Genomic DNA, 15486 nt, shown 5'->3' with positions numbered 1-15486 from the left:
AGAATCTTCATCATTTGCTTTGTCACAGTATCTTCAGTGCCTGGCAAAGTGGCAAGCACATCTGAGGCCTCAGTACAATGTTTTAAAAATAATGTATGTTGTCAACTGTGTCTTTGATCTGTTTCTTATGATATGGGACCTGCAGCAAAATAATAGGACTAGTAATACCATGGTTTTAAGATGATGGATATGATGACATTAATAGAAGTAAAGGGACATACAAATGATATAATGATTAGTCAAGAATGATATGTTCTTCAAAATTTGGGGAAGCTTACTGTTTGAGTCTACTTTCTGGGCTCTAAACCTTGGCTTCCTCTTGTTGTTCAGTCACCAATCATGTCCAATTCTGTGCATCCCCATGGATTACAGCATACCCTTCTTCCCTCTCCTTCACTGTCTCCTGGAGTGTGCTCAAATTCATGTCCATTGAATTGGTAATGGCATCTAACCATCTCTTTCTCTATCTCCCCCTTCTCCTCCTGCCCTCAATCTTTCCAGGCATCAAGGTGTTTTCCAAAGAGTCAGCTCTTCGAATCATGTGGCCAAAGTATTGGAGTTTCAGCATCAATCCTTCCAATGAATATTCAGGGTTGATTTCCTTTAGAATTCACTAGTGTGACCTCCTTGGGGCTCTCAAGAGTCTTCTCCAGCACCACAATTCGAAAGCGTTCTTTGGCGCTCAGCTTTACTTATGGTCCAGCTCTCACATCTGTACATGATTACTGGAAAAACCATAGCTTCCGCTACTTTTGTCAGCAGAATGACATCTCTGTTTTTATATTTTAATTGATCCTTGCTGTCTAGGTTTGTCATAGCTTTCCTTCAAAGGAGCAAACATCTTTTAATTTTATGGCTGCAGTCACTATCCACCATGATTTTGGGGCCCCAAAAAATAAAATCTGTTGCTTCCACTTTTTTCCCCTTCTATTTGCCATGAAGTGGTGGTACTAGGTACTAGATTCCATAATCTTATTTTTTCTGATGTTGAGTTTCAAGCCAGCTTCTTCACTCTCCTCTACTACCTGGACTGCTGCTGCTGCTGCTAAGTGGCTTCAGTCATGTCCGACTCGGTGTGACCCCATAGACGGCAGCCCACCAGGCTCCCCCGTCCCTGGGATTCTCCAGGCAACAACACTGGAGTGGGTTGCCATTTCCTTCTCCAATGCATGAAAGTGAAAAGTGAAAGTGAAGTCACTCAGTCATGTCTGACTCTTCTCGACCCCATGGACTGCAGCCCACCAGGCTCCTCTGTCCATGGGATTTTCCAGGCAAGAGTACTGGAGTGGGGTGCCATTGCCTTCTCCGACTGCCTGGACTAGTAAGAGATAAATGGGAAACGGCCCCTTGCATACATGGTGGAGTCACTTCTTCAAGCCGAATGGGCTGTTTTCCCTCTTCTTAGTAGACAGTGGGATGAGATGGGGCTGTGTCAGAGCCAGGTACACACATCAGAGGGACTGAGGGATCTAAGGGGATGCTGATCTGTTAAAGGAGGTTCTTGAATAAGAGGTGGTTGCTTCTCGTGGGGAGTTTGATATTTTTTTTTTCTCTTGCCCTAAATTGAGCAAGATCCCATGCTACTCATGAAGTTGTATTAGAATAGTTCTTTGGAGCTTTATCTGTGGAAGCTAACTCAATAGACTCATTCTCTGGGCTAATTCCCAATCATGAAACTGCTCAGTGTAGAAGACCAGGCCTGGAATAGGCATGACATGGGCTTGAACAGTCCAGGGAAATGGGCACGGAGATCACGCTGGAAAACAGTTCACCACAATCGAGTCGCAAGCCTCTTAACTACTTTACTGTGGTTTGAAAATATTACAGGAGGAAGAGGGATTCTCCTTTTTTCCCCTTGAATCTGGTTATTTAGTTATCTGAGTATCCCACTACAGAGAACTTCCGAAGACTGAACATCCAGTTGTGGTGATGTGTTTAGCCTCAGAGAACCATGTGAAACCCTCCCCATGCACCCATCCCCAGGTACATCTGAGAACTGCTTTGCAGCAAACCAGTGGCAGGATGGTATTGATGGGCTTCGTGGAAGTCTGATAATAATCAGAAGATGAAAGGCAGGGGGACAGCTGTTAGGTACTGGCTGCAGCTGGCATGGTGCTGAACGTTAAGTACTACTCTAGAAGCCTTTTCTAAAGAACAAGTTAGGACTTAAGCTAGAGCCCTTCTGTTAAAAGTGGACCAGAAATAAATACTCTGTATCATCTTATGGAAAAACTCAAATGGGCTTTTTGGTCAACCCGATAACGTTCAGCCTTTTTCTTTCTGTTTTCTTCTTCTATATCTCTCTTCTCTGAAGAGTGAAGCATATACTTCAATTAGTTTGAAAATTCCCTAACTTTTATTCTCCCAACAGGATTAGACCTGCTAAGAGTAACTAGTGTTTCCTATCTGATAAATACGGGGATTATAGCAATAACTGCTGTCAGCTTTTTTCTCATTTAAACAAATAACGGTGACAAATGATGAAGCTCTGTGCGGCTCTGTTGTGTTTAGTACACGCAGAGCAATTACTCATCCGCTGCCAGCGTTCATCTCTCTACAACTAAACCATCCACAGTGTAGAAAGCTTATTAGCATTTCAGTTCCATAGTCATATTTTTATCTTCTGTAAGACTCTCCTCCATAACAAAGGCTGATGGTTATAATTTGCACAATAATTTAAAGGGTTGGACTTTTCCATGCCTATTAGAGTTGCACAAGTTATCAGGTACCATGCTCGTCTTATTTATGACATGCCAGCTTCCATTTGCCTGGGATTTTTGTTCCCCTGTAGCACTTCCTCTGAACAAGTTAGCTGCCATCTCTTGAGATGGAGAAGTAGATGATGATCTCTACAACAGTATTCAGTGCGGGGGGCTGGGGGGTGGGTAAAGGTGTCCCGAAATAGAGTTGCTTTAAACGAATGTTTCTCAGGTGTGATTTCTCATGTATATATGTAAATGCACATGTTTATACATGTATGCGTATACATTTATTAATGCATGTACATACACACTGTGCTCAGTCGTGTCTGACTCTTGGTGATCCCATGGACTGTAGCCCGCTAAGCTCCTCTGTCTGTGGGATTTCCCAGACAAGAATACTGCAGTGGGTTGCCGTTTCCTCCTCCAGGGGATCTTCTGGACCCGGAGATCAAACCCTCATCGCTTAGGTCTCCCGCATTGGCAGATGGATTCTTCACCTTTGTGCCAACTGTGTGTGTGTGCTGTGCTTAGTTGCTCAGTCCTATCCAACTCTCTGCAACCCCATGGACTGTCAGGCTCCTCTGAGGGCTGCCAGGCTCCTCTGTCCATGGGGATTCTCCAGGCAAGAATACTGGAATGGGTTGCTGCTGTCTCCTCCAGGCGATCTTCCCAACCCAGGGATCAAACCCAGGTCTCCCTCACTGGAGGCAGATTCTTTACCATCTGAGCCACCAGGGAAGACCACACCACCTGGGAAGCACTTTATTAATGCATATATATATATATACACACACTATATCACTCAAAGAACAATAGTGAAGGTTTACGAGAGTATATATACTCTTCCCTGGTGGCTCAGACGGTAAAGTGTCTGCCTATAATGCAGGAGACCCGGGTTCAGTCCCTGGGTTGGGAAGATCTCCTGGAGAAGGCAATGGCACCCCACTCCAGTATTCTTGCCTGGAAAATCCTATGGATAGAGGAGCCTGGTAGGCAACAGTCCCTGGGGTCGCAAAGAGTTGGACACGACTGAGAAACTTCACTTCACTTCATGAGAGTATATACTATTTAATTTTCTATTTTTATGAAATGTTTTTTGTTATGGTGGAGAAAAGTATAATGCCATGTCCCACCAGTTTTCCTGGAGGGTATGGTTGACAAGGCTAAATACTTCACGTTAGAAGAAAAAGGCCTGGTGTGGAGAGCACACTATACTTTGTGGGAGAGGGGAGGTTAGCTAATTCACTTGTGGCCTTCTTTTTTAACTTGAATACAGTTGTTTTACAATGCTGTGTTAGTTTCTGCTGTATGATAAGTGAGTCAGCCCTAAGTAGACATGTGTCCCCTCTCTCTTGGGCCTCCCTTCCACTCTGCCCCCTCCCGCCCCTCGAAGGTGCTCGTAGAGAACCCAGCTGAGCTTCCAGTGTTATACAGCAGCTTACCACTAGCTACCTATTGTACACGTGATAGTGTAAATGTGAAGATGCTACTCTCTCGATTCAGACCGCCCTCCCCTCACCCGCTGTGTTCACATGTCCATTCTCTATATCTCTGCTTTGGAATTGGGTTCATTTGTACCATTTTCTCTAGGTTTCATATACATGGATTCATATACAGTATTTGTTTTTCTCTTTCTGACTTACTTCATGCTATAGGACAGACTCTAGGTCCATCCATGTCTGTACAAATAACTCTCTTTCATTCCTTTTACTGGCTGAGTAATATTCCATTGTATATATGTACCACATCTTTATCCATTCATCTGTCATCAGACACTTACATTGTTCCCATGTCCTAACTGTTATAAACAGTCCTGCAGTGAACACTGGGGGTACATGTGTCCTATTGAATTATAGTTTCCTCAGGGTATTTCCCCACTTGTGCCGGTAGGATTGCTGACTCATATGGTAGTTTTATTTTTAGTTTTCCTAGAGGGGATGGTTTCACAAGACTAAAGACCTCATGTTAGGGGGGGGAAAAAAAGCCTAAGCCAGAGAGATGCTATACTATTTTTGGGGGGGGGAGGGAGTGGTGTGTAGATTGCAGAGTTACTTATAGCTTTTTAAAGAAGGCTGATACCCCAGCGCTACCTTCCAAAGCATACTGTGTTTGGAAATAGTTGGCTGATACTCATTCCACTTTTCCAAACCCACGGGGAGCCTCTTTGAAGGACTTGAAACCAAGGCACTGTAATGCTGAAATCATGACTTCAGCATTCCCCTTTCAGCTGCGGTTAGTCTGAATGAGAGGTTGCAAGACTTCCTGACATGAATGGGGTGAGATCAATATGACCTTCACTGTGGGGGTCTGTGGCCGACTGTCTGTGCTTTCCAGAGCAAATGTATGGCTGTCCACGTGTAGTAACTGTGTTTTTCAAGGTTTAGTATTTTGATTCTCTGACATCTCAGGGTCTCGCTGACCTTCAAGGGACTGTCTTACCCAGGGATAGCTCATTCCTAGAGATGCAAATGACTCACCTGTAAGCATGTCCTTCATAAGCAAACCAACAGATACAGAGCTTTACCCCCAATATTCCTTTTATTAAACTCTTATTCTCCTGCCCTAACCTGGGACCAGGTACCAGACAAGTAGCAACAGTCATTCTCTCCCAGAGTCCACTGAAATGAAGCAAACTCACCAACTCTAAATCTTTTTACCTTGCCTCTCCAGTTCTTCCTAAGGAAACTGCAATAAAGTCTATTACCCCTGTCTCCTGACCCCTCTGCCTCCTGACAGACCCTGATGCTTCCCCATGTAGCCCTGGGTGATATGCCTCCTGTTTCTAGGGATCTGTGAGTGTAAACTTACTCCATGTCTGACTGTCTTCCTCTGTCTCATTAAAACAGGCCCCAGGTACCCTTGAAGCACCACAGTGCCTAGGTTAACTCATAGCATGTTTTAAGGTTTGGATAGGAAATTCTCTGCTTTATAAACATGATGACCTTGAACCATTTTGAGATGGTGTTTATCTTCATTTGCAACCTAGAGGAAGCTGATGGGTTTAGACATTCTTAAAAGATAGAGAAAGTAAAAATAAGTGTGTGTGTAATACACACACAAATATATATGTGTGTGTATATATATATATGTAAATATATGTATATATACTTAGGGCTTCTCAGGTGACGCAGTGGTAAAGAATCTGCCGGCCAATCCAGGAGACACAAGAGACACAGGTTCATCACTGGGTTGTGAAGATCCCCTGGAGAAGGGAATGGTAACTCACTCCAGTATTCTTGCCTGGGAAATCCCATGGACAGAGAAGCCTGGCAGGCTAAAGTCTGTGGTGTTGCAAAGAGTCAGACACGACTAAGCACACCCAAACGATGATGATATATAATTTGTGTATGTGTGTATTTCTCTTTCTCTTTACTTATATATATGTAGGCCTTCCCTGGTAGCTCAGTTGGTAAAAAAATCCAGACATTTCTCCAAAGAAGACATACAGATGGCTAACAAACACACGAAAAGATGCTCAACATCACTCATTATTAGAAAAATGCAAATCAAAACCACTATGAGGTACCATTTCACTCCAGTCAGAATGGCTGCGATCCAAAAGTCTACAAGCAATAAATGCTGGAGAAGGTGTGGAGAAAAGGGAACCCTCTTACACTGTTGGTGGGACTGCAAACTAGTACAGCCACTATGGAGAACAGTGTGGAGATTCCTTAAAAAACTGGAAATAGAACTGCCTTATGATCCAGCAATCCCACTGCTGGGCATACACACTGAGGAAACCAGAATCGAAAGAGACACGTGTACCCTACTGTTCATCGCAGCACTGTTTATAACAGCCAGGACATGGAAGCAACCTAGATGTCCATCAGCAGACGAATGGATAAGAAAGCTATGGTACATATACACAATGGAATATTACTCAGCTATTAAAAAGAATACATTTGAATCAGTTCTAATGACGTGGCTGACTGGAGCCTATTATACAGAGTGAAGTAAGCCAGAAAGAAGAACACCAATACAGTATACTAACGCATATATATGGAATTTAGAAAGAAGGTAACAATAACCCTGTATGTGAGACAGCAAAAGAGACACAGATGTATTGAACAGTCTTTTGGACTCTGTGGGAGAGGGCAAGGGCAGGATGATATGGGAGAATGGCATTGAAACATATAAATTATCATATGTGAAATGAATCTCCAGTCCAGGTTTGATGCATGATACAGGATGCTTGGGGCTGGTGCACTGGGATGACCCAGAGGGATGGGATGGGAAGGGAGGTGGGAGGGGGGTGTAGGTTGGGGAACACATGTACACCTGTGGTGGATTCATGTCAATGTATGGCAAAACCAATACAATATTGTAAAGTAAAATAAATTAATTAACTAAAAAGACTCCACCTGCAATGCAGAAGACTCCAGTTCGATTCCTAGGTCAGAAAGATCCACTGGAGAAGGGATAAGCTACCCACTCCAGTACTGTTGGGCTTCCCTTGTGGCTAAGCTGATAAAAAATCCGACTAAAATGCGGGAGACCTGGGTATATATATTTCTTTTTAGCCTGAACAGATTTTTGACTTACTGAATGCTTCTTCAGCAAGAGCTGATTGCCAAATGTCTTGCCTCTAAGTCTCCTTCTTCGATGACAGGGGAACTCAGGCATATCAATTACCCCACCTTACACCTGGATGCACTGATTTAACGACAGAATGATCTCTGTTTGTTTCCAAGGCAAACCATTCAGTATCACGGTAATCCAAGGCTATGCTCCAACCAGTAACACTAAAGAAGCTGCAGTTGAACGGTTCTATGAAGACCTACAAGACCTTTTAAAACTAACACCCAAAAAAGATGTCTTTTCATTATAGGGGACTGGAATGCAAAAGTAGGAAGTCAAGAACCACCTGGAGTAACAGGCAAATTTGGCCTTGGAAAACGGAATGAAGCAGGGCAAAGGCTAATAGAATTTTGCCAAGAGAATGCACTGGTCATAGCAAACACCCTCTTCCAACAACACAAGAGAAGACTCTACACATGGACATCACCAGATGGTCAACACCGAATTAGATTGATTACATTCTTTGCAGCCAAAGATGCAGAAGCTCTATACAGTCAGCAAAAACAAGACTGGGAGCTGACTGTGGCTCAGATCATGAGCTCCTTATTGCCAAATTCAGACTGAAATTGAAGAAAGTAGGGAAAACCACTAGACCATTCAGGTATGACCTAAATCAAATCCCTTATAATTATACAGTGGAAGTGAGAAAGAGATTTAAGGCACTAGATCTGATACACAGAGTGCCTGATGGACGGAGATTTGTGACATTGTACAGGAGACAGGGATCAAGAGCATCCCCATGGAAAAGAAATGCAAAAAAGCAAAATGGCTGTCTGGGGAGGCCTTACAAATAGCTGTGAAAGGAAGAGGAGCAAAAAGCAAAGGAGAAAAAGAAAGATATAAGCATCTGAATGCAGAGTTCCAAAGAATAGCAAGGAAAGATAAGAAAGCCTTCCTCAGTGATCAATGCAAAGAAAAAGTGGAAAACAACAGAATGGGATAGACTAGAGATCTCTTTAAGAAAATTGGAGATACCAAGGGAACATTTCATGCAAAGATGGGCTCAATAAAGGACAGAAATGGTATGTACCTAATAGAAGCAGAAGATATTAAGAAGAGATGGCAACAATACACAGAAGAACTGTACAAAAAAGATCTTCACGACCCAGACAATCATGATGGTGTGATCACTCACTCAGAGTCAGACATCCTGGAATGTGAAGTCAAGGGGGCCTTAGAAAGCCATCACTACGAACAAACCTAATGGAGGTGATGGAATTCCAGTTGAGCTATTTCAAATCCTGAAAGATGATGCTGTGAAAGTGCTGCACTCAGTATGCCAGCAAATTTGGAAAACTCAGCAATGGCCACAGGACTGGAAGAGTTCAGCTTTGATTCCAATCCCAAAGAAAGGCAATGCCAAAGAATGCTCAAACTACCGCCCAATTGCACTCATTTCACACGCTAGTAAAGTAGTGCTCAAAATTCTCCAAGCCACCCTTCAGCAATACGTGAACCATGAAATTCCAGATGTTCAAGCTGGTTTTAGAAAAGGCAGAGGAACCAGAGATCAAATTGCCAACATTCGCTGGATCATAGAAAAAGCAAGAGAGTTCCAGAAAAACATCTATTTCTGCTTTATTGACTATGCCAAAGCCTTTGACTGTGTGGATCACAATAAACTGTGGAAAATTCTTCAAGAGATGGGAATACCTGACCACCTGACCTGCCTCTTGAGAAACCTATATGCAGGTCAGGAAGCAACAGTTAGAACTGGACATGGAACAACAGACTGGTTCCAAATAGGAAAAGGAGTACGTCAAGGCTGTATATTGTCACCTTGTTTATTTAACTTCTATGCAGAGTACATCATGAGAAACTCTGGCCTGGAAGAAGCACAAGCTGGAATCAAGATTGCTGGGAGAAATATCAATAACCTCAGATATGCAGATGACACCACCCTTATGGCAGAAAGGGAAGAGGAACTAAAAAGCCTCCTGATGAAAGTGAAAGAGGAGAGTGAAAAAGTTGGCTTAAAGCTCAACATTCAGAAAACAAAGATCATGGCATCCGGTCCCATCACTTCATGGGAAATAGATGGGGAAACAGTGGAAACAGTGTCAGACTTTATTTTAGGGGACTCCAAAATCACTGCAGATGGTGATTGCAGCCATGAAATTAAAGATGCTTACTCCTTGGAGGGAAGTTATGACCAACCTAGATAGCATATTGAAAAACAGAGACATTACATTGCCAACAAAGGTCCATCTAGTCAAGGCTATGGTTTTCCCTGTGGTCATGTGTGGATGTGAGAGTTGGACTGTGAAGAAAGCTGAGCGCCAAAGAATTGATGCTTTTGAACTGTGGCTGTTGGAGAAGACTCTTGAGAGTCCCTTGGACTGCAAGGAGATCCAACCAGTGCATTCTGAAGGAGATCAGCCCTGGGATTTCTTTGGAAGGAATGATGCTAAAGCTGAAACTCCAGTACTTTGGCCACCTCATGCGAAGAGTTGACTCATTGGAAAAGATTCTGATGCTGGCAGGGATTGGGGGCAGGAGGAGAAGGGGACGACAGAGGATGAGATGGCTGGATGGCATCACTGACTCGATGGACGTGAGTCTGGGTGAACTCTGGGAGTTGGTGAGGGACAGGGAGGCCTGGTGTGCTGCGATTCATGGGGTCGCAAAGAGTCAGACACGACTGAGCGACTGAACTGAACTGAACTGAAGTCTTCTTTCCTGTTCAATGTAGGAGATGTCTTTCTGGACTTAAATCTCTGATAAGGTAAAAGGTGTGCTTCTGTGCCCTGTGCATAGATGTGAATGATCAACTGTCCTCAAGATGATTTTCTATGCGTGGTACCTTCCAGAAACTCACAAAGTCTCACTCAAATTGTGTACATGCTGATTGATGTGACCCTAAAGTGCTCTCATCACACACTATAAATATCATGTCATTGGTTGAGTGGAAGGCAGTGTTTCCCCAGACTGAGTATTTCACCTCCATTCTTGTTCTTTAAATCCTACCAGCACCCAGGGTATAATAAAATTCTACCTCCTGTACCAAGAGTCCCTGGCTCCTTTAGACTAACTGTTCCCATGGTTCTGTCCCCCGAATGCCTTTTGAACATAAGGAAAAAGCCTAGTTATGCACCCAAATTTTCTTTAAATATACCACGCATCAGTCTTATTTCCATAATTAAGTGTAAGTACCTGAAATACGAGGACCGAGTTGAATTTGAATGAGGGGCCTGTGCAGAGTCCTCGTTTGGGTCAAATCCTGGATCTTCCATTTACAGACTGTGTGATTGCAGACAAATGACTCTTAGGTCTGTTCTCTGGTCTGCAATGTGAGGCTTCAGCAGCCTCAGCTCTGTCCGTGCAATGCGGAAACATAAAGAGTGAACAGATGAAAGGCTTACAGTGATGCTGGGCACTTAGGCAGGATTCAGTAAGCACTTTTTTCTCCCATGCGGCCTATACCAGGGCAGAGCACAGGCTTGGCAAATGCCACTGGCTGCAGAGAGCATGCTGACTCTAAAGGCTGCTCTCCTGCTCGTGATGGTTTACCTGATGCTAGTGAAGAAGGGGTCCTTTTCCCCTCAGCACTTCATGCAAGGTGGCTGTCCTTCCCCTAAAAAAGAAAGGCTGATAGTCCTTGGATAGAGGTTTGAAAGAAGTTCACACTCCCCAATAAGCTGTATCAGGCAAACGTTTTGACTATTAGATGGAGAATACAAAGATATAGTAATGAAAAAAGGACAAGGTCAAGGTCTTAGTTTATCCCATTTCCTGAATGTAGTCTTCACCTCTTTTTCTATAAAGGCTTCTCTTTTAATTTGCCTCCTCATTCCATTGCACCAAGAACCTTTCTTCCTGGGTTCTCAAGCATTCAAGATCAACTTATTTCAGCTTGTCTGCATCCCTTGTGTGGTCTGGAGTTTTGGCTTTTCCTTGGTTTCCTGGACTCTTGACCATGCATAACCTCTGTCCCCTCCTTATTCTAAGCTGCATGGCGAGAGTGACCCTCTCCTGCCATACCCAGAGGTGGGGGCATTTAGAACCACCTGGAACTGTGTTTTGGGGTTGGTTTGTTGAGACCTCTTTAGTCTCTAGAATCCCAGCAATTAATTCGGGGCTACATTCTTCATGGTAGATTTTACATCAAGAAAGACAGGGGAAAGGGGAGAAGAACTTGGGAGATTGGGATTGATATTTGCATACTCCTGTATATAAAATAGGTAACTAGTCAGAACCTACTATATAGCACAGGGAACTCTATTCAATACTCTGTAATGACTTATGTGGGAATAGAATCTAAAAAAGAGTGGATATATGTATATGTATGGAGAAGGCAATGGCACCCCACTCCAGTACACTTGCCTGGAAAATCCCATGGATGGAGGAGCCTGGTGGGCTACAGTCCATGGGGTCGCTAGGAGTCGGACACAACTGAGCGACTTCACTTTCTCTTTTCACTTTCATGCATTGGAGAAGGAAATGGCAACCCACTCCAGTGTTGTTGCCTGGAGAATCCCAGGGACGGGGGAGCCTGGTGGGCTGCCGTCTATGGGGTTGCACAGAGTCGGACATGACTGAAGTGGTTTAGCATAGCATAGCATAGCATAGCATGTATATGTATAACTGATTCAGTTTGCTGTGCACCTGGAACAAAGACAACATTGTAAGTCAACTACATGCTATTAAAAAAAAAAAAAAAGAATGTTTATAAGAGCTGGGAAAAAAAAGAAAGCATGGTGTCAAGGGAGTGTGAAAACGATTCTCTTGTATGGGAACCACATTGGTTAATATTTTACACTTGTTCTTTTCAGCCTACTCAGCTGTTGGAATTTAATTAGCAGTAATATATTATTGTCAAAGTAATTAAAACCTCGCCTTGATTAAAAACAGACTGGTTTTAATTAACAGGAAGAGGTTGGGCTGGCCTTAACTTTCTCTTTAAGGAGTACACCGGCCTCAGTGGATTGGCTCTGTTTCCTCTGCAGGCTTGAAGGTCCGGGAGGTGTTTATCAACGTCACAAGGCAGCAGGTGGAGGACTTCCACGGGCCCGAGGACTACTGGTGCCAGTGTGTGGCATGGAGCCACCTGGGGACCTCCAAGAGCAGAAAGGCCTCCGTGCGCATCGCCTGTGAGTATATTCAGGGTGACCCTCTTGTCCTGTAGCGGCACAGACTAGCTGTTCACAGAGGGGCTGGGGACAGGCCAGGTGCTGCTACAGTGGGGAGATGAGGGGACGGCAAGAAACCATCAGAATTCTCTCCACCCCTAATCAGTCCTTTCTTTTAAAATTGTGTTTTTAATGTTTGAGAATTCCCTCTGGAACACAATCAGCAAATGAGCTGGGCTCAGAGATTCTGCCTAGGTTGTTAAAATGCAGGTGCCTCCACAATACCAGAAGAAATGGTTTTCCCCCAAAAAAAGAAAAGAGAAAAACCCACGCAAATGGATTCTGCTCTTCATCATCAGTGGCACAGTTCAGGGGGCATTGATGGGAAATGTTGAGCAGTGACTGTTTACTGTACTTTGCCAGCAAATCTGCAAAAATAAGACATTAAAGATTAAGGGAGTTTTATAGCCTCCTGTTAAACCTCTTTCCTCTGAATCTCAAAACATGGAAATGGGTTTTTAAAGTGCATTTGTTTGACCCAAGTAGGACTGACAAAAAGGCTCTTGAAGAAAAAAAAAAAGGGGATTGCCTTTCAGAAGAGCCTAAGGTTTCTTCATCACATTTTAGCATCAGTGTTTTTATCATCTCAAACATGTTTAGAAATACACAAATTTCCTTTCTCTTCCTTAAATGTCTTCATCCCTTCCACCCCAGTGAGTCCGCATGAAATCTCCTGTGCCAAGGAGTGTAAAAGCCCACCCCTGCTGCTGCTGCTGCTGCTGCGTCACCTCAGTCGTGTCTGACTCTGTGTGACCCCATAGACGGCAGCCCACCAGGCTCCCCCATCCCTGGGATTCTCCAGGCAAGAACACTGGAGTGGGTTGCCATTTCCTTCTCCAATGCATGAAAGTGAAAAGTGAAAGTGAAGTTGCTCAGTTGTGCCCGACTCTTAGCGACCCCATGGACTGCAGCCTACCAGGCTCCTCCATCCATGGGATTTTCCAGGCAAGAGTACTGGAGTGGGGTGCCATTGCCTTCTCCGCCCACCCCACAGCCCCTCAAAAGAAGAGGCCAGAGATGGTTACTGTTGTTGTTATTATATTAATACCTTTTTGAATGCTTCTTTTGAGAGTGCCGTGAAGAATATAGGTTAAGGGCCATTTATCTGAGGACTCAAGGAGTTCTTCGTAGCAAATGTGGATGGTTTGGGGATTGAGAATAAGACTAAATTGTGTGTTGAAGAGACATTTCTGTTTCTGGGGAAATGAAATCTCCCTCTCAGCACAGGCCCATCACCTTCACTGTCCTCACACTTTGGGAAGCTCTTGGCTGCATGTTGACTGGGCCCTTGGAGGCCAAGGAGGAGGTCATCTTGTAAGCTGTGCTCTTTGATGTAAGAGCCGTGGGAAACATTTTCCCTGTACCTGTAGTTGTTTTAGCCCACAAATAACTGTATGACTGGTCAGCTGAGACAGGGAATGTTTGATTTTATTCTTCCTTAAGACGCCCAGCTCTGTGCTCCTAGCGTGGCCTTGGTCAGCCTCGCCAAGGTATTTGACCCTAGTCAGGGTGAAGCAGATTATCCTTTAGAGCCCAAAGAGAGGAAAAGCAAAACCGTTTAGGGAATTTCAACACAAGTTCCCTCTATTTCCTTTGTCTTTTCCATATCACTTGCCCCCTTCTTTTTCTACTATCTCTTGAGCCCCACATGTATGCTATCCTATATATAGCATCTCATGAATCTGTCCATCTCCAAACTGTCACCTCCATACTTGCTCATTCATTCCTGGCAATTACGTGCCTGCTAGAAACCTCCAAAGGTTCCCCCTCTCCTTATAAAATTTGGCAGAGAATGGCTCAAACCCATCTTCTGTTAACTTCCACAACCTTTGATTGTATACACTGTACTCTGTCCTTCTACTAAACACATTGACCTTCTGCACATCATCCTTACTTCTCAGACATGTGCCTTTGCTCCAAGAGTATCCTGTTTCAGGAATGTGTATCCTGGTGGCTGAGAACCCAGATACTGAGGTCCTGTTGGTTTCCAGTTAGTAAGTCCACTGCTTAGTGTTGCAATGGGGGCCAAATGATTCTTCTCTTTGCATCTAATTTTATGATAAAAGAGTGCTGACTTTGTAGAGTTATTACAAAAGTTAGAGGTATTGATAACTATAGTGTCTAAAATCCTACCTCACACAGAGTTAACTTTTAACAATCATCAGTTATTATGACATATTTGATCCTCTGTATCTCCAGCATCATTAGCCAGTGTGTTAATACTTAAACTAGTTGAACTGAGTTACATTTCTGGTGCCTTAGAATTTTTCTGTGGGTTATGGCTATGTAGACTCTAACTTCATTTGAGGCCACCCCAAAGTATCCAATTCTCACAAGTGGGATAGGATTTAAGAATGTTTAAAAAATGGAAAACACTTTTCTTTTCACTGCCTACTTTTTAGAGTCAGCTGATACTTTTGTGATAATAATCTTGCAAATCTCTTTAGGGATTAAAAAACCATTTGGTCATTCTTGTACAGGATATGCACATGTGACTATAATAAAGGTGATTTTTAAGTAAAAAAGAAAATCTTTAAAGCCCATGTTATGCAGTTGGCTTAATATAATCTCTAATATTTAAACATATTTTTAATCTCTTCCTATGTAACAAGTGACAGATTCTTTCATTTATTTAAAATTATTTATGCAAGTCAAGACATGGTTTATCATTAAATATTGCATTTGACTTGGGAACCAGTGTACAGTAAAATGTAGATTGAAACTTAACCATGTTTAGTGGCATCAAAAGTGGAGGGAAAAAACTGCCTTTAGGACCTTGCTTAGAATTCTTTTGATTTACTTGCAGAAGGGTTAAAAAAAATAAAAAAAGACAGTTCTTATTTTTTTTATAACTTTCATGTTTTGTTGAAATAAGGGATTTCTGCCTGCTATTTGCAAGCATTTCCCAGCAAATAACATATTGCACATGAGAATAGTTATTATTCCCAATAAATGAAAAGCCAAATTGGATATAATGGTCACTATATTTCTTCTTTTTAAGATTGGTTTTTGAAGTGCTAAAGGCCTCTTCATGTGCTCAGTAAAGATTTTGATATATGAATGTAGCTTATGAATCT

At 43.0% G+C, this 15486-nt stretch overlaps 1 protein-coding gene across 9 annotated transcripts in view; it reads left to right on the top strand.

The window, feature by feature from the left end:
* The window catches only part of UNC5D (unc-5 netrin receptor D), a 627582-nt gene that overhangs the window by 355996 nt on the left and 256100 nt on the right, over nucleotides 1-15486 (top strand). For all 9 annotated transcript variants that reach the window (XM_044933531.1, XM_044933431.1, XM_044933503.1 and 6 more), the window contains one exon: nucleotides 12227-12370. In XM_044933531.1, coding sequence (XP_044789466.1) covers nucleotides 12227-12370 — 144 coding nt within the window. The remainder of the gene's footprint in view (nucleotides 1-12226; nucleotides 12371-15486) is intronic.

This window comes from Bubalus bubalis, chromosome 1 (genome assembly GCF_019923935.1).
Source record: "Bubalus bubalis isolate 160015118507 breed Murrah chromosome 1, NDDB_SH_1, whole genome shotgun sequence".
Taxonomy (NCBI): Eukaryota; Metazoa; Chordata; class Mammalia; order Artiodactyla; family Bovidae; genus Bubalus; species Bubalus bubalis.
The sequence above is the reverse complement of the archived record's forward strand: the minus strand, read 5'-3'. Positions and strand labels throughout refer to the sequence as shown.